The sequence below is a fragment of the Panthera leo genome, chromosome C2 (assembly GCF_018350215.1).
Source record: "Panthera leo isolate Ple1 chromosome C2, P.leo_Ple1_pat1.1, whole genome shotgun sequence".
NCBI classification, from domain to species: domain Eukaryota; kingdom Metazoa; phylum Chordata; class Mammalia; order Carnivora; family Felidae; genus Panthera; species Panthera leo.
In genome coordinates, this window is record NC_056687.1 from 48787623 (window position 1) to 48810981 (window position 23359).

At 38.8% G+C, this 23359-nt stretch overlaps 1 protein-coding gene across 1 annotated transcript in view; it reads right to left on the reverse strand.

Moving 5' to 3' along the window:
- IMPG2 (interphotoreceptor matrix proteoglycan 2) overlaps positions 1-23359 on the reverse strand; it is a 246442-nt gene that overhangs the window by 211288 nt on the left and 11795 nt on the right. The window contains exons 3-6 of the mRNA XM_042954342.1: positions 11577-11743; positions 8366-8397; positions 8237-8260; positions 223-272 (exon numbers count right to left, since the gene is read on the reverse strand). Of these exons, the coding sequence (XP_042810276.1) occupies positions 223-272; positions 8237-8260; positions 8366-8397; positions 11577-11666 (196 nt within the window). The 5' untranslated portion in view covers positions 11667-11743. The remainder of the gene's footprint in view (positions 1-222; positions 273-8236; positions 8261-8365; positions 8398-11576; positions 11744-23359) is intronic.

Sequence of the window (23359 nt, forward strand, 5' to 3'; positions counted from 1 at the left end):
TGATTTTTATTATACTTAATAATTAAAGGTCTTTAAGTACCCACAACATAATGCCTTAAAATAAATGAAAACACAATTACTTTTTCTTGAGACTCTTGAACAACATATAAGGAGAGAGAAGCCTGGTACTTTTTAAATGTGAGGTGGAATGTGTGCTTGCTTACAAGATCATCTTAAACCACAAATAATTTTTAAAAAGTGAATAAATGCACAAGAACATACCTCCTGATGTTGGGGCATCACCAACAGGAACTGGAGATAACAATTCAGGGCTAAGGTAAAAAATGTTTAACATTAATAAAAATGATAGAAATATGTGGATATATTTTGGGGTTTATTTTCCCAAAAGGAACTCACTAGATCTCCAAACAAGTGTTTCCAAACCCAAGTACTGATTTAACAAGGTTTAAGAAATAAGAGTTTTCATAATTCATTTATCTTACATGTATTGATTTCTACTCAAGTAGAATCACCCTATACAAAGTACTTCCCTACTTACTATTTTATCAGCCTGTTTGATTTCTTCCCAGTTATTATTCCTATGTGAAATTATTTGTTGATTTATTTATCTACTTCTTTATCTCTGTCTCTAATCTCTTAATCCTCTAGAATGGCACTGTCATGGTAGTCACTGGACTTATGTGGTAATTTAAATTAACTAAAATTAAATAAAGTTTAAAATTCTGTTCCTTATTCATACTGGCCACATTTCAAGTGTTCCACAGTCACATGTGCCTAATGGCTATCATACTGGGCAGCACAGTAAAGAACATATCCTTCATCGCAGAAAGTTCTATTGAACAGGACTGCAGTTAAGAATATAAATTCTTTGAGATTAGGAATCTCATATTTTTACTCTGTCTCTAACCTAAAATAGTATCTAGGCATCTAGTATTTAGTAGGCACTAAATAGATATTTTTAGGATAAATTAATAAAAAATACTATTAGCCAGGCAGTGTACAAGACATTGGGAATATTGTGTGGACAAAACAAACATGATCTATTAAAGTTATAGTCTTACAGAAAATAGACAACAAATAAATGATTACAAATTTAACAAATAGTACTGGTAGGAGGGTACTTGCTGCTAAGGGGGGAAAAAAACACAAATCTCATCTCATTTGAGGGATCACAGAAATCATAAAATGTTTTTATTTATAGAAAGTCAAGCTTAGAGAAATGACTTGCTATAGGTCATACTGCTAACAGGCTACAAGTAACCAGCTATCCTTTAACCATGATGCTCTGCAACTAGAAGAAAAAATCGAAACAATTGGAAAAGTCCCTCCTCCAAAGGAAAGAAAATAGGTTTCTGCAAGTCCAAATTTCCACATACCCCCAAAATATAAAATTTAAAGTATAGTAATTTTAGGAAGTTTTAGAACTTTAAAGTTTGTGGATATGTCCTAAGGGAAAAGGGATATTCCACTAAACTTTTACAAACGAGTTGGATGGTGATTATATCTATTGGATGCTGATGACATTACTGTTAAGAGTTGAAAACTGTCTTCAACTTTACAAAAGTCAGCTTCCTAAGGTGATGTGAGTACAGTCAAAAATGTCTCCCTCACAGACTTGCCAATGTGCCAGTGACTCCCATCTTCAGAAGCACTCCTTTAGATTGTCCTAGTGCTCTAAATAAGGTCATTGGGGGGGCGGGGGTAGGGGGTTACTCAAAGCCACCAGACAAACATGATATACATACTGAAGCATCAGTTTTACTTCAAGCATAGACAGGTAGGGAACTAAGAACTAATGTGTAACTCAAAACATTTTAATATTAAAACAAACATGGCTATATTGTGGAGTTGACTATAAAGTTAAAGTTAGTATTAAGATATTAAGATCTTTAGGGGCGCCTGGGTGGCTCGGTCGGTTAAGTGTCCGACTTCAGCTCAGGTCACGATCTCACGTTCCATGAGTTCAGCCCCGCGTTGGGCTCTGGGCTGATGGCTCAGAGCCTGGAGCCTGCTTCCGATTCTGTGTCTCCCTCTCTCTCTGCCCCTCCCCCGTTCATGCTCTGTTTCTCTCTGTCTCAAAAATAAATAAACGATAAAAAAAATTAAAAAAAAAAAAGATATTAAGATCTTTCAAAGACATTTCATGACTGGCACTAGAGTTGGGGAGTCAACTAGGGCAATGTTCCCTAAACTCCCAAGCTTTGGTAGAAAATTCGAGAAACTGGGACACCTGGCTGGCTCAGTTGGTGGAGCGAGTGACTCTTGAGCTTGGGGTTGTGAGTTCGAGCCCCATGGTGTGTGTAGAGATTACTTAAAAAATAAAAAAATCTTTAAAAAAAATAAAAGAAAGAAAGAAAATTTGAGAAACTGAGTTTTTACAAATCTCATAAAGATTCTTCTGCTTTTTAAAAATACTATCTAGAAAGAATAACATATTAAACCATTACACTAAACCTATCACTTTTGGTTATTTTATAGTGCATTTGCAGGAAATTGCTTCTCAGTGAGATGTCATCTAGAAGAACCTAAGGAATATGACATCTGGATAAGTCATTATTATGAGTGATGAGTGGAGAAAGGGCCTAGGTGATGAGAAAGCATCAAGAGGCTTCTCAAGTTGCAGGGAATAGAGCTAAGAGCAAGTAAGATTCAAATGCATTTGAGACAGACATTAACATAATCAGGCCCGAATAGGATCTATCAGTTGTCCACAAAGTAGAACCCCTTGCCAATACCTTCATTTTATAGATGAAAAAATGAATAAAGCAATTTTTCCTGCATGACACAATGACTTGATATGGCCCAAGGCTATACTTAAAATTCCTAACAGTATCTAGTTCCCTTTTCAATAATAACACCAGCAGGAGTGAGTACACCTAGGGGCACCTGCGTGGCTCAGTTGGTTGAGTGTTCAACTTGTGATTTCAGCTCAGGTCATGACCCCAGAGTCATAGGATTGAGCCCTGGGTTAGGCTCTGTACCGAGCATGGAGTCTGCTTAAGATTCTGTCTCTCTCCCTCTGCCTCTCCTCACCGCACTTATGCTCTCTCTCTCTCTAAAATAAAACAAAAATTAAAAAAAAAAAAAGAATGAGTACAACTAAATTTATCATAAATCATGCATTGTGTTAAGTGTTTTATCATGGTTAACTCACTTAATTGTGTCAACAATCTTAAAAGGAAGATACTAATATCCCCATTTATACCTATGAGGAAACTAATATTAGAAGAGGTTAAGAATTTGCTCAGAGTCACACAGTTAGACAATAGAGGAGCTATGATGTAAAACAGGTCCATTTGATTGAGAAACCTCACTCTCACTCATCTTAATTCCTCACAACATGGCCTTTACGTGAGCCATATTGACTAGAAGGGCAAACAACATGGTTGTAATGATAAGAGCTTACATAAACTTAATGACCTAAAGGTCACAGTGTGTGAGGTCCCAGAAAGAGGAAAGGAAACCCAGTCAAAGTTGGAGAGCTATGGAGAGGAACCAGCTATGAGAACAAAGAGGTCAAAGCAAGACAGAGGGGCCAAAGCACAGCACAGTAACTAGAACTGGAAGTTGGGATGGCGTGGCAGAGAAACCAGACCTCACATGGTGTCAGTCAAATTGTCCCCCACACCAAATCGCATTTGATAAATAATAAGCTACAGGGATAAGGATGAAGCATAGGAAATACAGTCAATAATATAATAATAACCTTGTATGGTGACAGATGGTAACTACACTTATGGTAGTAAGCATTTTGTGATTATATAATTGTTGAATGACTATGTTATGTTGAATGACAAAAAGTTGTATGTCAACTATACTTTAATTAAAAATTTTTTTAATTTAAATTTAAAAAGAAATACTGCAACTAAAATAATAAGCAAATAGTTAATTAATTAAATTTAAGTTAATTCTCTAAGGAAGCATTCACAATGGAGAAGTTTGTTTACTTCAGCAGAACTAGATTTCACTTACTGAATTCAAATTAACATTATTTTAATGATGGTAAGTAGGCAACTCTCAGTAATTCAAATCATTCCAACTCTTAATCCCTCATTTTCCCACTCTCCTTTCAGAAAACAGCAAAAAACAAACACTTAACAACAAGAATCCTTTCAACATGTTCTCATTAGGTATGCCTCCTGCAGAGATCCCCTAAAATGTCACAACAGAACTAGAACACAGAGTTGTATTGAGTTTGGAGACAGAAATACTAGTTCATTTCTAGGCCGAACCACAAATTTGAGGTTGTTCAGCTAAGACCTTTAGCTTCATACCAGCAACAAACAACCTCCTACATTTTCATCTCCTCAGCTCAGCCAGCACATAATTTATTACTTCACAGCTACTGCCTAATTCTCTCAGAATTCAGGTGAGACTGTATCAAAAGATAGCACAGCCACACGGAGCATAAGCATAATTTCACATCTAGATTACTACTCCCCTTGACAATTCTCTATACTCTGCTCTGCCCTTGAATCTGTTAACTGTGATCAGAACATGACACAAAAGAACTCAAGGCACAGAGCCAGGAATCCTTGTTGCTGGTCCCAGAAGTATCATTAACTTTGTGTACACCTTAGAAAAATATCTCAGTTGCTCTGGGCCTCAAGAACTTAATCTCCAAAACAGGAATACTTCCCTACCCTACCTATTTCTCAAAGGTATTGGTGAAAACTAAATGAAATATTACATGCAGAAGCATTACAAAAATATGAAATGCTAAACAAATATAAGAGAAAACAGAGGATAATGGAGCAGGGATATACATGTACCAAATAAAATAAAACATTTGCTTAAAAAAATATATATATTTGGTTTTGTGATCCATGATAGGCATCCTCAACTACAAATGTAAGTTAATTGATGTACAAAATAAAATCCCAAAGAACAGCTCTTATATTAAGAATATCACCAGAGACCTGATAATAAACTTGGGTAATTGGGCAGAAACTCAGTTATTCACTTAACAACTATTTGGTGAACACATAACCTAGTTGGGGCTTTGTACTGATTATGGAGACTATACAGGAAGTCCAAAAGGTAGGGGGTTAGGCATTGACTGAAGCTAAGTGGAGATGCTTTCAAAATATCCAGCTATAATGGAGACAAGTGCTGGAGAAGGGCCTTTTGTAAATAGGGAACATGGGAGAGATTTGAGCATGTTTAAATGCTCATAAGGAGTTAGTAATGGGAGAAGGTGAAGACTCAGGAGAGAGAGAGAAACAATGATCGGGAGATGTCTAAGAGGTGAGATTGGATGCAGGGTCCTAAGTAAGGTGAAAAATGATTTTTTTTTTTAAGACAGCGGACAGATGATAGTAGGAGAACCTTAAAGTGATACAGAACAGAGTATTTGATGCAAGGCTTAGGTCAGCAGGTGAGTTAGAGTTCACAGAGAAGCAGCAACTTAAATTACAGAGAACTGTGATAGGAACAATAGTGGCTTCCACATCCTTATCCCCAGCACCTGTGAGTATGTTAAGTTACATACAAAGGAGGATTAAGGTAGCAGTTCGAATTAAGGTTGCTCATCAGCTGGCCTTAAAATGGGGAGTGTAGCCAGGTTTATCCAAGTGGATCCAGCACAATCATAAGGATCCTTAAATGTGGAAGAAGAGACAGAAGAGTGTCAGAGTGATGAAATGTGAGAAAGACTTGACCAGCCATTACTAGCTTTGAAGATGGAAGGGGGTCATGAGCCAAGCAACATGGGTGGTTTCTAGAAGCTGGAAAAGGCAAAAAAAAAAAAAAAAAAACAGATTCTCCACTACAGTTTCCAGAAAGGAATGCAAACCTGGCAACATCTTGAGACCCACGTCAGATTTCTGAGCTATGTAACTGTAGGACAAATTTGTGTTGTTTTAAACTACCGGAGTCTGTGGTAATTTGCTACAGCAGCAATAAAATCTAACACAAGAATCTCAACACTGAGAATATGAGAGTAATCTCAAAAAAAATCATAAAAATAAATTTGAATATAGAAAAGTGAAGAACACATAAAGGGTTACAATGGATCACTACAGAACTCAAGTTGGATAGGGGAGCCTGGGTGGCTCAGTGGTTTAAACATCCAACTTTAGCTCAGGTCATGATCTTGCAGTTTGTGGGTCCAAGCCCCGTGTTGGGCTCTGTGCTGACAGCTCCGACTGGAGCTGGAAGCTGGAGCCTGCTTTGGATTCTGTGACTTCCTGCTCACATTCTGTTTCTGTCTCTCAAAAATAAATAAATATTAAAAAAAAAAGAAAGAAAGAAAAAGAAAGAAAGAAAGAAAGAAAGAAAGAAAGAAAGAAAGAAAGAAAGAAAGAAAGAAAAGAACTCAAGTTGGATAAAGATGGGCTTAGTGAATTCTTAGGCCAGCCACTCCCATGGTTTCACTCCCAGTGTTACCTAACCCCCAGGTCACCCCTTTCAGCAACTACCATGTTGGCAGTTTTCATCCCACCCCAGCCTCATCTGTTCTAGTTAGATGGGAATGATACTTTAAACTTTAAATTTCTCAATGTTCATTTATATTTTCATATATTGTTATTTTGTACATATGTTATTTTCTAAGCACAGTAAATCATATTTTCAGTTCCTTATACGTAGTACAGACAGTGCCTTATCAATAAAAATATATGATTCAGTGAGTCCTGCTATGATGCTTATTTGTGAATTTGTTCCAGTGTGATTAACACAGTAAGAAACGAACATAACACAAAATTTCTCCTTTATTTATGCATAATTTCATTGTGAGAAATGCTAGGAAGCCAAAGAAAACTGCAGCCAGTTGAAGTGAGCCACACAGGAATACACAAAACATACACACACCACACCTTACATATCTTCTGGCTACCCCTGTGCCATGAGCCACACCCACTCTCAGATGGCGTTACAACTGTCCACCCTGTTTCAGGTAAGCTTCCTTCCACCACTTGATAATAACCCACAAGCCACAAACTTGCTAACATTCACTTCCCAGTAAACTTCAGAGCTTCTTCCAGGTTAAGTGCCGTATGTATTATGGTGTCTACATACATCTTAACTACATACGATGCGTAAAATGTGCCACCATTTTCATTAGTTACAATCATGAAGATTACTAGGACAGGTGGGACTCACCAGAGTACTTAGTTCACTGCTTGGGTGTTGCAATGGCAATCACAAGCAACTTCCAAGCTCTGCTTCTCAGTGGTGAAAGCCCACACCTAAGAAAACACATGGCCCAGCATCTAAGTGGGTGTTCATCCCAGACCCCAGCAGAAACTCAGTGGTAACATTAGTTGTATGAATGAGTGAGACCACAGAGGCCCCTTCCCTCCTGTTTACTCATGTTTGATCTGACCCCTACATATGCCCCACTAACTCACATGTGTACTCCAACTATGCCTTGGCCTGGCCTCTGCTGCCCAGCTTGGATCTCCAGGCACTGACTCACCTAACTGGTTTTTCAATCTGTCTTCCTCTCTCATTTGAGGCATTGATCTGGACTGTCTGCCCTAATGGTGTTTTTCTATATCATCATTCCCACACTGGCATAATCTAGATACTCTGAGTATGGACAGAATTGAAATCTTTAATCCTTATACACTAAATTCCTCACTTCCATGATCTGCTCTGTACTGCTATTGCTCAGGACCCAGAAATGACCTTAATCCTAAACCTAAAGGCCTATAGAGCCAAGAATCCTAATACTGCAGGATTCATCAAGGTTGTGTTATTCCTATATTTCTTTTTTTTAAGTTTACTTATTTTTGAGGGGGGGGGGAGAGAGAGAGGAGAGAGAGAGAGAGAGAGAGAGAGAGAGAGAGAGAGAGAGAATATGAATGGGGGAGGGGCAGATAGAAAGGGAGACAGAGAATCCCAAGCACACTCCACACTGTCAGTGCAGAGCCTGATGTGGGGCTCGAACCCATGAACTGTGAGATCATGACATGAACCAAAATGAAGAGTCAGATGCTTAACCAACTGAGCCACCCAAGGCACTCCATGTTATTCCTGTATTTCAAGATCATAATCATCATTTCTCAGTAAAGTGATCCACACTACCAACCATCATTTAATAAACTATTCTCCACTAAGGTGTAACATTTTATAACATTTTTACTATTAGTGCATAAACCTCAACTTAAGTAGATCATTCCATATTCCATTTCCAGAAGTCTATTTTTCTCACTCAAGAGAAAGGAATAAGTCTGCCTCCTGGCAAGTTCAGAAAGTAAACAAGCACAGTGACTGTGATGGTAGCCTTGAATGGGAAGTGGCTTCAAGATGAGGAAAACAATTTGGGACTTACCCACAGCCCTGGTGACTGCAGGAACTGGCAAGAAAATAGAACAGAGCCATTAAATTGGGGGTGAGTCTTGGAATAGGTATGACATATCTCAGTTGCCAAACATGAAATTGGGGAAAAAAAGACACTTACCTGCTTACAGTTTCCTCTGTATATGTCATTTTCTAAGGAAAACAAAGATAAACATGACTGTGTGAGTTAATGACAGTTAATAGGCAGTACATAAAATGTACTGCATGGAAAACACTAATGCCCTAACATTATACTGTTATTTTACAAACCTATGTTGTTTTTCTCTATGGTTAAGCAAACAATTAAAGCAAGGTACTAATGATGCCAAGTTTGTTTTGTGACTGTGGGAATGTCCTGGCACTCAGTCTCTGTTTATGTTTCCAAAAGTTCCCGTGCTCTTTCTTAATGGGCACAGATTAATAGACTTTACTTGCTAATCATTCCAAAAAGATCTATAGATTAGAGATTGGTTGAGTTTTACATTAACCTTTCATGGACTTAGTATCAAAGTTTTTTGTGATCTAACATGTTTATGGAAACTCTCATACTAGAATAATAGGGACGTGTGGATAAAATAAATGCTAAATCTGTTTCTCCAGAATTCAGACAAAAAGATAAATTATATCAATAACTGGATTTCTCCTCTGGGACATTCTAAAGCAAATTGTCCCTAAGTTTCCTCTAAATTAGTGATTTTGTTTTGAGGCCAATATAATAAAAAGAACACTAAGTTAGAAGACCTAACTTCAAGTCCCATTTTCTCTTGCTTAGATATGAAGGCAAACCCCCAAATCTCTCAATATCTCCTCTATAAAATGGAAAGACTATTATTCTAAATAATTCTCATGATATTTATAAATAACTTATTGCTCTTCTTGGTCTACAAACTCTCCTAGAATAATCTCAGCCAGTCTAAATGCTTTCAATTGCCACCTCAAGCCAGATGACTCCTACAGCTATATTTATAACCCAAACCACTCTCCTTGGCTTCAAACCTAAATCAGGCAATTCGCATTTCACAGATTGCTCAAAACAACACATTCAAAAGTGAACTCAATCTCCCCACTACATCTACAAAGCTGCTTCTGTGCCCGAGTTCTTGGTCTTAGTCATCCAAACTAGAAATGAGGAGGCTTCCCAGGCCATTCCTTCTTCTCCGACTCCCATCTGACCTGTCACAGAGTTCTACTAGTCTTTTTTCCTATTTGCATCTCTTGTGCTTCCTTTCTCTATCTTTTGTCTAGTTAGGACCCTCATTTCCTCAGATATGCAGTAATTACTAGTCTTCCTGCTCCAGTCTTGTTGCCTCCAATTCACCCCATGGTGTATATAAACCATAATGACTTTTTTAATTCAAAACTGTCCAATCAGCCTCTGTGACTCACCTACTTATAATGTGGAGAACAAAGGCAAAAGAAATGTAGATAAATTTAAATTTTCTTATAACCTGCAGCCCATTGACAAACACTTGAGACAGACAGAGTATGACATTTCTTCAGGAACTCTCAACTATTTTAATGTCAATGCTTTGCTTGAAGTAAAAACAACCTTAGCTTGACAATAGCTAGGCCTTCAGGATCCTGTGAGTCTTTTTTAGCATTAGAAAAATCTTTTTGCAAACTTCCCCTTGACTTTACCTCCCCCAAGTCCCAGGTATATAATCAGTTACTCAGGGCAATCCCAGGGCAGGTCTTCCTGCCCACAGGTCCTGTCACTTGTGCTGTAATAAAACCACCATTTTGCACCAAAGATGCCTGAAGTATTCTTTCTTGGCCAGTGGCTCCGAATCCTATTTCCACATCAACAGTTTCTTATCATCCCCAGAGTTATCTACTCTTCCAGCTTCCAGTCTGATCTCTTGTCACTTATTGTCTACCCTTCCCATATATTGGCCCAAGTCATTCCCTATCAACATGTGTCTCGTGCTATCCCCCTCTGTCTAGACTGTTCATCCCAAACTCCTCATTCAGCTCACTTATACTTGTTATTTAAGATTCAATCCAGGTCTCATATCACCCCCTTTGTCTCCATGTTGTACTAAATAATCATTGAAAGTGTATTTCCAACACCTTTAGATCTTACCTTTCTAAAAGTTGCACTTGTAAAAAAAAAAAATACCTTGCAATGTCATATCACAAGAGGCTATTGTTAATGCTAATACTAACTATACATTTGCTATACATCATCTGTATTTGCTGCTCCGTCAACTGCTTCCATAGTGTGGACACAACTGAGATGGGCAATGCTGACATAAATATAAATGTGTGTAGATATGTGTATGTGTATTTTTTTTTCAGTTAATAGCTATTCCATATTAGCCACTGCAATTTGCAAAAGTGGTAATGACTGAGAAGGAAGGCCCAATGGTAAAGGGTAAAAGAATAAATTTTTTAAAAAAGAAAACTATGTTTGATTTTAAGCTCCAGCCCATCTGGTTTTATAATCTAGAGTAAGGAATAACTCTGATGCCTAATGTTCTTATCTGTAAATTGCGGATATTAGTAACTCCTTGTAGAGTTGTTATTAAATATGCTTTTAATAGGCTTAATATGTGGCCTGGTACATGGTACATACATAACTGGTAGCTATTCTCATATTTATTAATATTGAGCAGTTAAAAACATAACAGAAGAGGGACACCTGGGTGGTTCAGTTGGTTAAGTGTCCAACTCCAGCTCAGGTCATGATCTCAAGGTTCATGGGACAGAGCCCGCATCAGGCTCTCTGTTGCTAGCATGGAGCCCAGTTTGGATCTTCTGTCTCCCTCTCTCTCTGCCTCTCCCCCTTCTCACTCTCTATTTTCTCATCATGAATACATGCATGCTACATGAAAAGGGAAAGGTGGGCAGGTAATTTGTCTATATGCATGCTTATTTATCCTTTGCTAAGAATAAGATAGCTCTAAAAGAAGGAAAATAAGTAAGCAAATTCATTAAGTAGAATCATATTTATACTTTACTAAACATTTATTCAATGAACTATATCTTAGTGTCATTGGTAGCTACTCTGAATTGATAATATGCAAAACCTTGGCAAGAGTGACTCTCGCAGACTTATATTCTTAGCCTAAACCTTTGCTGAGTATTATTTCCAAATATTTACATTTATAAACATAAGCCCGAGGCTCTTACTGGGTTAACAATGTTTATTTTAACAGCCAGAGCTAGGGATACAAAGACTCAGCCATGCCCTATGGCAGCTCAAATAGCCTAATTCAACAACAAAAGCAATGCAGGTGTTTGGTGTTGCTCTTTCTTCCTTCAAGCCTGAGCTGTGTGTAGGCACTCCTACAATAATAGTCCAGCAATTCTTCCCTTGTTAGTACACTTACCTTCATAATTAAATTTCTATGTTCCACAGACTGACTAAAATTTGTGCCCATTTCAAATATAGTTGTGTTTCCATCCTCACACAAATTCATCCAGTAACGATATTCCTCACGTCCAGGAAGTCGATCCCAAAATGTCCGGAAGGCTTCCCAGACAGCTTCCTGACACACTGGACAACAGACAAAGAGGAATTTTTATGGAAAGTACTTTCAGGTTCTCACAATGATCATGAACCTATTTATTCAGATTTCCAAGGCACTCTTGCCCACAGTGTCCATTCTAGAAGGACATAGGAATGATTCTCAAAGTTCTTCTGTTTACGTATGTCCAGTTTAAACTTTTCAGATATGAAGAGAATGTGCACTCCCCACTCCTTTCCTTTACAGAGGAATTTAATTCACTTTCTAATAGGCAGGGGTTGTTTTTTTTTTTTTTTTTCCCATCTCTTAAAAAAAAAAATCCACGTTTGTGCTTTATGAGAGTGAAGCAGATGTTGAAAATACTTAAAAAGGCAAAAAAATAAACAAACTGTGACATATCCATATGATGCAGTATTATTCAGTGATAAAAATAAATGAGGTTTCAAGCTATGAAAAGACATGGTGAAGACTTAAATGCATATTGCTAAGTAAAAGAAGCCAGTCTGAAAAAGCTACATACTGTATAATTCCAATGATATGACATTCTGGAAAGGGCCAAAGTATGAAAATTGTAAAAAGATCAGTGGTTGCCAGGGGTTGGGGGAAGGGAAAGACAAAGAGGTGAAGAACAGTGGTTTTTTTAGGGCAAGGAAGTCACTCTGTACGACTCTGTAATAATGGAAACACGTCGTTATACATTTCTCAAAACACAATACGAGCTCTAATTAAGAATAGTGTGTCTGTCCGTTTTGGCTCATCAGTTGTAACAAATGTGCTACACTAATACAAAATGCTAATAAGAGGGAAAAATGTGTGTGTGGAAGAGTGGCAGTATAGGTAACTCTCTGGACTTCCTGCTCAATTTTTCTGTAAACCTGAAACTTTTCTAAACATTAAAATCTATTAACTAAAATAAAGATAGATGTAGAGAACAAACGGGTGGTTGCCTGAGGGGAGGGAGGTGGGAGGATACCAAATGGGTGAAGGGAAGTGAGAGATATAGGGTTCCAGTTATGGGATGAATAAGTCACAGGAATATAACGCACAGCATAAGGAATACAGTCAATGACATTGTAATAGCATTGCATGGTGACAGATTGTAGCTACACATGTGGTGAGCATGGCATAATGTAGAAACTTGCAGAATCACTACCTTGTATATTTGAAAGTTATTTAGTTATTTATTTTTATTTTTTAATGTTTATTTTTGAAAAGAGACAGAGCATAAGTGGAGGAGGGGCAGAGAGAGAGGAAGACACAGAAACCAAAGCACATTCCAGGCTCTGAGCTGTCAGCACAGAGCCTGACGTGGGGCTCAAACTCACCAACTGTGACATCATGACCTAAGCCAAAGTCAGACACTCAACCCACTGAGCCACCCAGGCACCCAGAAACTAATTTAATATTGTATGTCAATTACACTCAAAAAAATTTTTTTATGATATGAGGACTAAAAAATTAATGATTTTTAGGAGAAATGTACTACTATATTCAAAACAAATTCAGTCTATCTGCTAAGTTATTCCAAAGCATCAAATCTGAATGGATGCTAAACAGACTGTCTGCACATTTTGTATACATTAAGTATACTGGTTTTCTGTAACCATTTCATTGGCCAAATGCCAGACACTGTGGACAACAGACAGACTGAGATGGGAGGGAAGAGGAGCAGAGCGCTAAGGGAGAAAGAAGGATTTAAATGCACAGAGATCAAGACCATTATTTTTTTTTTTTCTATTAGCAGTATGTGCTGTGTACTCTATGTGCTAAATAACCATGTGATAGGATTGACTATTCCAGGTTAATTTAGCTCACTACTTCATGAAATAAGCTACTCCTAATTATACGTAAGCTTTAGGAGCTAGAAATATTTTTTTTTCCAATATATGAAATTTATTGTCAAATTGGTTTCCATACAACACCCAGTGCTCATCCCAAAAGGTGCCCTCCTCAATACCCATCACCCACCCTCCCCTCCCTCACACCCCAAATCAACCCTCAGTTTGTTCTCAGTTTTCAAGAGTCTCTTATGCTTTGGTTCTCTCCCACTCTAACCTCTTTTTTTTTTTTTTTTTTCCTTCCCCTCCTCCATGGGTTTCTGTTAAGTTTCTCAGGATCCACATAAGAGTGAAAACATATGGTATCTGTCTTTCTCTGTATGGCTTATTTCACTTAGCATCACACTCTCCAGTTCCATCCACGTTGCTACAAAGGGCCATATTTCGTTCTTTCTCATTGCCATGCAGTACTCCATTGTGTATATAAACCACAATTTCTTTACCATTCATCAGTTGATGGACATTTAGACTCTTTCCATAATTTGGCTATTGTTGAGAGTGCTGCTATAAACATTGGGGTACAAGTGCCCCTATGCATCAGTACTCCTGTATCCCTTGGGTAAACTCCTAGCAGTGCTATTGCTGGGTCATAGGGTAGGTCTATTTTTAATTTTATGAGGAACCTCCACACTGCTTTCCAGAGTGGCTGCACCAATTTGCATTCCCACCAACAGTGCAAGAGGGTTCCTGTTTCTCCACATCCTCTCCAGCATCTATAGTCTCCTGATTTGTTCATTTTAGCCACTCTGACTGGTGTGAGGTGATATCTGAGTGTGGTTTTGATTTGTATTTCCCTGATAAGGAGCGACGTTGAGCATCTTTTCATGTGCCTGTTGGCCATCTGGATGTCTTCTTTAGAGAAGTGTCTATTCATGTTTTCTGCCCATTTCTTCACTGGGTTATTTGTTTTTCGAGTGTGGAGTTTGGTGAGCTCTTTATAGATTTTGGATACTAGCCCTTTGTCTGATATGTCATTTGCAAATATCTTTTCCCATTCCGTTGGTTGCCTTCTGGTTTTGCTGGTTGTTTCCTTTGCTGTGCAGAAGCTTTTTATCTTCATAAGGTCCCAGTAGTTCATTTTTGCTATTAATTCCCTTGCCTTAGGGGATGTGTCGAGTAAGAGATTGCTATGGCTGAGGTCAGAGAGGTCTTTTCCTGCTTTCTCCTCTAGGGTTTTGATGGTTTCCTGTCTCACATTCAGGTCCTTTATCCATTTTGAGTTTATTTTTGTGAATGGTGTGAGAAAGTGGTCTAGTTTCAACCTTCTGCATGTTGCTGTCCAGTTCTCCCAGCACCATTTGTTAAAGAGACTGTCTTTTTTCCATTGGATGTTCTTTCCTGCTTTGTCAAAGATGAGTTGGCCATACGTTTGTGGGTCTAGTTCTGGGGTTTCTATTCTATTCCATTGGTCTATGTGTCTGTTTTTGTGCCAATACCATGCTGTCTTGATGATGACAGCTTTGTAGTAGAGGCTAAAGTCTGGGATTGTGATGCCTCCTGCTTTGGTCTTCTTCTTCAAAATTACTTCGGCTATTTGGGGCCTTTTGTGGTTCCATATGAATTTCAGGATTGCTTGTTCTAGTTTTGAGAAGAATGCTGGTGCAATTTTGATTGGCATTGCATTGAATGTGTAGATAGCTTTGGGTAGCATCGACATTTTGACAATATTTATTCTTCCAATCCATGAGCAGGGAATGTCTTTCCATTTCTTTATATCTTCTTCAATTTCCTTCATAAGCTTTCTATAGTTTTCAGCATACAGATCTTTTACATCTTTGGTTAGATTTATTCCTAGGTATTTTATGCTTCTTGGTGCAATTGTGAATGGGATCAGTTTCTTTATTTGTCTTTCTGTTGCTTCATTGTTAGTGTATAAGAATGCAACTGATTTCTGTACATTGATTTTGTATCCTGCGACTTTGCTGAATTCATGTATCAGTTCTAGCAGACTTCTGGTGGAGTCTATCGGATTTTCCATGTATAATATCATGTCATCTGCAAAAAGCGAAAGCTTGACTTCATCTTTGCCAATTTTGATGCCTTTGATTTCCTTTTGTTGTCTGATTGCTGATGCTAGAACTTCCAACACTATGTTAAACAACAGCGGTGAGAGTGGGCATCCCTGTCGTGTTCCTGATCTCAGGGAAAAAGCTCTCATTTTTTCCCCATTGAGGATGATGTTAGCTGTGGGCTTTTCATAAATGGCTTTTATGATCTTTAAGTATGTTCCTTCTATCCTGACTTTCTCAAGGGTTTTTATTAAGAAAGGGTGCTGGATTTTGTCAAAGGCCTTTTCTGCATCGATTGACAGGATCATATGGTTCTTATCTTTTCTTTTATTAATGTGATGTATCACGTTGATTGATTTGCGAATGTTGAACCAGCCCTGCATCCCAGGAATGAATCCCACTTGATCATGGTGAATAATTCTTTTTATATGCTGTTGAATTCGATTTGCTAGTATCTTATTGAGAATTTTTGCATCCATATTCATCAGGGATATTGGCCTGTAGTTCTCTTTTTTTACGGGGTCTCTGTCTGGTTTAGGAATCAAAGTAATGCTGGCTTCATAGAATGAGTCTGGAAGTTTTCCTTCCCCTTCTATTTCTTGGAATACCTTGAGAAGGATAGGTATTATCTCTGCTTTAAACGTCTGGTAGAACTCCCCTGGGAAGCCATCTGGTCCTGGACTCTTATTTGTTGGGAGATTTTTGATAACTGATTCAATTTCTTCGCTGGTTATGGGTCTGTTCAAGCTTTCTATTTCCTCCTGATTGAGTTTTGGAAGAGTGTGGGTGTTTAGGAATTTGTCCATTTCTTCCATGTTGTCCAATTTGTTGGCATATAATTTTTCATAGTATTCCCTAATTGTTTGTATCTCTGAGGGATTGGTTGTAATAATTCCATTTTCATTCATGATTTTATCTGTTTGGGTCATCTCCCTTTTCTTTTTGAGAAGCCTGGCTAGAGGTTTGTCAACTTTGTTTATTTTTTCAAAAAACCAACTCTTGGTTTCGTTGATCTGCTCTACAGTTTTTTTAGATTCTATATTGTTTATTTCTGCTCTGATCTTTATTATTTCTCTTCTTCTGCTGGGTTTAGGCTGCCTTTGCTGTTCTGCTTCTATTTCCTTTAGGTGTGCTGTTAGATTTTGTATTTGGGATTTTTCTTGTTTCTTGAGATAGGCCTGGACTGCAATGTATTTTCCTCTCAGAACTGCCTTCGCTGCATCCCAAAGCGTTTGGATTGTTGTATTTTCATTTTCGTTTGTTTCCATATATTTTTTAATTTCTTCTCTAATTGCCTGGTTGACCCACTCATTCGTTAGTAGGGTGTTCTTTAACCTCCATGCTTTTGGAGGTTTTCCAGACTTTTTCCTGTGGTGATTTCAAGTCATAGCATTGTGGTCTAAAAGTATGCATGGTATGATCTCAATTCTTGTAAACTTATGAAGGGCTGTTTGTGACCCAGTATGTGATATATCTTGGAGAATGTTCCATGTGCACTCGAGAAGAAAGTATATTCTGTTGCTTTGGGATGCAGAGTTCTAAATATATCTGTCAAGTCCATCTGATCCAATGTATCATTCAGGGCCCTTGTTTCTTTATTGATCGTGTGTCTAGATGATCTATCCATTTCTGTAAGTGGAGTGTTAAAGTCCCCTGAAATTACCACATTCTTATCAATAAGGTTGCTTATGTTTATGAGTAGTTGTTTTATATATTTGGGGGCTCCCATATTTGGCGCATAGACATTTATAATTGTTAGCTCTTCCTGGTGGATAGACCCTGTAATTATTATATAATGCCCTTCTTCATCTCGTTACAGCCTTTAATTTAAAGTCCAGTTTGTCTGATATAAGTATGGCTACTCCAGCTTTCTTTTGGCTTCCAGTAGCATGATAAATAGTTCTCCATCCCCTCACTCTCAATCTAAAGGTGTCCTCAGGTCTAAAATGAGTCTCTTGTAGACAGCAAATAGATGGGTCTTGTTTTTTTATCCATTCTGATACCCTATGTCTTTTGGTTGGCGCATTTAATCCATTTACATTCAGTGTTATTATAGAAAGATACGGGTTTAGAGTCATTGTGATGTCTGTAGGTTTTATGCTTGTAGTGATGTCTCTGGTACTTTGTCTCACAGGATCCCTCTTAGGATCTCTTGTAGGGCTGGTTTAGTGGTGATGAATTCCTTCAGTTTTGTTTGTTTGGGAAGACCTTTATCTCTCCTTCTATTCTAAATGACAGACTTGCTGGATAAAGGATTCTCGGCTGCATATTTTTTCTGTTTAGCACACTGTAGATATCGTGCCAAGCCTTTCTGGCCTGCCAAGTTTCAAAGGAGAGATCAGTCACGAGTCTTATAGGTCTCCCTTTATATGTGAGGGCACATTTATCCCTTGCTGCTTTCAGAATTTTCTCTTTATCCTTGTATTTTGCCAGTTTCACTATGATATGTCTTGCAGAAGATCGATTCAAGTTACGTCTGAAGGGAGTTCTCTGTGCCTTTTGGATTTCAATGCCTTTTTCCTTCCCCAGTTCAGGGAAGTTTTCAGCTATTATTTCTTCAAGTACCCCTTCAGCACCTTTCCCTCTCTCTTCCTCCTCTGGGATACCAATTATGCGTATATTATTTCTTTTTAGTGTATCACTTAGTTCTCTAATTTTCCCCTCATACTCCTGGATTTTTTTATCTCTCTTTCTCTCAGCTTCCTCTTTTTCCATAACTTTATCTTCTAGTTCACCTATTCTCTCCTCTGCCTCTTCAAGCCGAGCCGCCGTGGTTTCCATTTTGTTTTGCATTTCGTTTAAAGCGTTTTTAAGCTCCTCGTGACAGTTCCTTAGTCCCTTGATCTCTGTAACAAGACATTCTCTGCTGTCCTCTATACTGTTTTCAAGCCCAGCGATTAATTTTATGACTATTATTCTAAATTCACTTTCTGTTATATTATTTAAATCCTTTTTGATCAGTTCATTTGCTGTTGTTATTTCCTGGAGATTCTTCTGAGGGGAATTCTTCCATTTGGTCATTTTGGATAGTCCCTGGAGTGGTGCGGGCCTGCAGGGCACTTCCCCTGTGCTGTGGTGTATAACTGGAGTTGGTGGGTGGAGCTGCAGACAGCCCTGATGTCTGCCCCCAGCCCACTGTTGGGTCCACAGTCAGACTGGTGTGTGCCTTTTCTTCCCCTCTCCTAGGGGCGGGATTCACTGTGGGGTGGCGTGGCCCGTCTGGGCTACTTGCACACTGCCAGGCTTGTGGTGCTGGGGATCTGGCGTATTAGCTGGGGTGGGTAGGCAAGGTGCACGGGGGCTGGAGGGGCAGGCTTAGCTCGCTTCTCCTTAGATGATCCACTTCAGGAGGGGCCCTGTGGCAGCGGGAGGGAGTCAGATCCGCTGCCGGAGGGGTGGCTCCGCAGAAGCACAGCGTTGGGTATTTGCGCGGAGCAAGCAAGTTTCCCTGGCAGGAACTGGTTCCCTTTGGGATTTTGGCTGGGGGATGGGCAGGGGAGATGGCGCTGGCAAGCGCCTTTGTTCCCCACCAAACTGAGCTCTGTCGTCCTGGGGCTCAGCAACTCTCCCTCCCTTTGTCCTCCAGACTTCCCGCTTTCGGAGCAGAGCTGTTAACTTATGACCTCCCAGATGCTAAGTCGCGCTTGCTGTCGGAACACACTCCGTCCGGCCCCACTCCGTCTGGCCCCTCCGCTTTTGCAAGCCAGATTCGGGGGCTCTGCTTGGCCGGCAGGCTGCCCCTCTGCCCCGGCTCCCTCCCGCCAGTCCATGCAGTGTGCACCGCCTCTCCGCCCTTCCTACCCTCTTCCGTGGGCCTCTCGTCTGCGCTTAGCTCCGGAGACTCTGTTCTGCTAGACTTCTGGTGGTTTTCTGGGTTAGTTAGGCAGGTGTAGGTGGAATCTAAGTGATCAGCAGGACGCGCGGTGAGCCCAGCGTCCTCTTACGCTGCCATCTTCCTCTCTCAAGACCATTATTTTTCATCTCAAGAAAACTGAATGCTTATCCAGTAACATATTGAGGTGGAGCCCCTGAACTCACAGGGTCAGATCTAAATTCTAGCCCCAGCTTCATAACCACAGGTAACTTACCTAGCCGGTCAGCACTGCAATGTGCTTTATTTATTTGTTTATTTGAGAGACAGCGAGTGAGCAAGCGAGAGACAGAGTGAGCAAACTCGAGTCGGGAAGACAGGGAGAGCGACAGAATCTTAAGCAGGCTCCATGCTCAACACAGAGCCTGACACCAGGCTCAATCCGACAACACTGGGATAACAACATGAGCCAAAATCAAGAGTCAGAGGCTCAAATGACTGAACCACCCAAGCGCCCCTCATCCCTCTTATTTAATTGGATAAATCATTACTGCCTTACCTACCTACCTGTGAGAGTATTTTATAAATCACATAGTGCTACATGAATATCAGTATTATAACCATAATGGATTCTGGGTGTCTGACAGTTGTTTGATGGAAGAAGATAGTCTAAGCCAAAGAACAAGACTCGAGTTTTAACAGAGAGGAAAATATATGAATATTTAAAGTTTCTCCATCAATTGATTTTTCAGGGTTAAAAGGTTAAAAACCTTTGTTTGCAAACTTAGTTTTCTCTTTCAGTGAACTAACTGCATCCTTATAACCGTTCTTTCGAACTTGTGATCATACAGTATACAGAAGAATCCAGCTAATGCTGACTGAGACAGAGCTGACCACCTGCAGATTCATAGTTCTTCCTTTCTTCATCCTAAAACTTCCAAATGAAAATTTAGTGCCCACCAGAAGACAATGCAAAGGTGAAAGTCTAGGTTGGTAAAAACTAAAAAAAAAAAAAATGAATGTCTGTAAGGTCTGGTTATGAAATAAAGTGATTCAAAGAAACTATAAAAAATATTGTGACTGAAACCATACAATAAAACCTTGGATTGCAAGTAACTTGTTCTGTGAGTGTTCTGCAAGTTAAGCAAACACTTTAAATTTTAACTTGATAAACGAGCAATGAATGGCAATACGAGTAGCACATGATGCCTAATGTCACATGATCACAACTAAGCCAGTGGTGTTCTCTCTCTCTCTCTCTCTCTCTCTCTCTCTCTCACTGCAGGATTGTAGGTGATCCTCTCCCATTCTCAGATGCTCAATCTCAGGCTGTGGTGTTTGGAAGCAATCAGTGATTTTTCAGAATGTTGGTAGGTGCCCACAACTGGCACTAAAGTATTTTTTGCCACTTCAAAGCACCTGTGGACAGTCCTTTGCTTCTCCATACAAGAGTTTGCTTAGAAATGCTTTGCTTCATTCTAGGTCAGGCTGACTGCAGATAGAGACCCTTTCCTCTGCTGCCTTCTTGCCTTTTACCTTAAATACAGTATATGACAAAAGGTTATTAATACTGTATTGTAGTCAACATCTGTGCGAATGTATACAATTGTCCCTATGCCCAAAAAGATTCCACTGAGCCAATAGATAGCAGTGATTCTGTTAGTGATAGGGAAAGTCCTACACAATTACCCTCCTCTCTTCTTGTCTCCCTCACACCAGTCACGAAGGTTTTCAAGGGTAAGTGTGGTTATTTTTCCTTCTATTTTGTATTTTCTTTATTATTTTGTATTATATTACAGCATTATAATATTTTTTTTAATCTTTTTAATGTTTGTTTATTTTTGAGAGAGAGAGAGAGACAGAGCATGAGCAGGTGAGGGACAGAGAGACAAGGAGACACAGAATCCAAAGCATGCTCCAGGCTCTGAGCTATCAGCACAGGGCACGATGCAGGGCTTGAACTCATGAACTGTGAGATCGTGATGTGAGCCAAAGTTGGACGCTTAACCGACTGAGTCACCCAGGTGCCTCAGTATTGTAATCATTTTTATATGAATATTTTTGGCTTGTGGAATGAATCATTTGAGTTTCCATTATTTCTTATGAGGAAATTTGCTTTGATATACAAGTGCTTTCGATTATAAGCATGTTTCTAGAACAAATTAAGCTCACAAACCAAGGTTTTACTATATATCTCTATAGAAAGAAAAAAAATCCTCAATAACTTATTTACAGTACACACAGAAAATAATTTGAAATATGAAGGCTAATATTATGAAGATCCTAAGAGAAAAGACAGAAGAACATTTATATGACTTGAGGATAGGCAAAGCTTTCATAAACAGGACACAGAAAGCAACAACTATAGGGGCACCTAGGTGTCTCAGTTGATTGTCTGACTCTTGATTTTGGCTCATGTCATGATCACAGATTGTGGGATCAAGCCATGCATCTGGCTCTGCGTGGAGCCTACTTAAGATTCTCTTTCTCTCTCTCTCTCTGCCCCTCTCCCTTGCTTGCTCTCTCTAAAATAAAATTTTTTAAAAGCAGCAATTTTAAAAGAAACAAATAGAAATTAGAATTTATCACAATTAACAACTATTTATGAAAGACACTATTAATAAAAAATGGATAGGCAAAGGATACCTCTGGCAGAAAATATTCAAAATACATATATGACACAGAACTGGTATTTAGGATATTTAAAGAATTTCTACAACTCTCTAATAAAAAGTCAAACAATCCAATTTTTAAAACAGGTAAAAGGGGCGCCTGGGTGGCTCAGGGTTGAGTGTCTGACTTCAGCTCAGGTCATGATTTCACAGTTCGTGGGTTCGAGGCCCACATCAGGTTCTGTGCTGAGAGCTCAGAGCCTGGAGCCTGTTTCAGATTCTGTGTCTCCCTCTCTCTGCCCCTACGCGGCTCATGCTCTGTCTCAAAAATAAACATTAAAAAAAAAAAAAAAAACATGTAAAAGACTGGAACACTTTATAAAGGAAGAGATACAAAAAGCCAATAAATGTGTGAAAAAGTGCTATCATTCATCTTCAGAGAAATGCAAATTAAAGCATCCAGACATGAATCATTAACATTATTAAGATAGTAATATCTCCAACTTGATCCAATGCAATCCTATCAAAATGCTGGTTGACTTCTTTATAGAAATTGACAAGCTAGTCCTAAAATTCATATGGAGGGGTGGCTGCATGGCTCAGTCGGTTCAGTGTCTGACTCTTGATTTTGGCTCAGGTCGTGGCAATGAGCCCCACATCGGGCTCCATGCTGAGTGTGTCACCTGCCTCACATTCTCTTTCTCTTCCTCTGCCCCTCTCCCCCTGCTTGTACTCTCTTTCTCTCTAAAATAAAGAAAAATAAAATTCATATGGAATTACAATGAATCTAAATAACCAAAACTATTTTGAAAAAGAACAAATAGATAAATTGGACTTTATCAAAAACAAAAACTTTAGTACATGGAATACACCATCAAGAAAGTAAAAAGACAACCCACAGAATGAGAAAAAATACTTTCAATTTATTTATCCAATAAGAAACTTGTATCTAGAATATATAAAGAACTGTTATAACTCAATAACAAAAAAAAAAACCCAATTAAAAAATGGGAAGGATCTAAAGATATTCTTCAAAAGAGGATATTCAAATGACCAAAAAGCAAATAAAAAGATGTCCAATGTTATTAATCACTAGAGAAATGCAAATCAAAACCAGGGCATATCATTTCACACCTACTAGGATGGTTGTAATTTTTTTTTTTAAGGAAAATCATAGTGCTGGCAAAGATGTAGAGAAACCAGAATCTTACACACTGCTGTTGTGAATGTAAGATGGTGCAGCTACTCTAGAAAACTATCTGGCCTTCCTCATATGGATAAACACAGAGTTACCATAAAATCCCAAAATTCTACTCCTAGGTACACACCTAAATAGCTAAAAACAACCCAAATGCCCATCAACTAAGAAACGGAT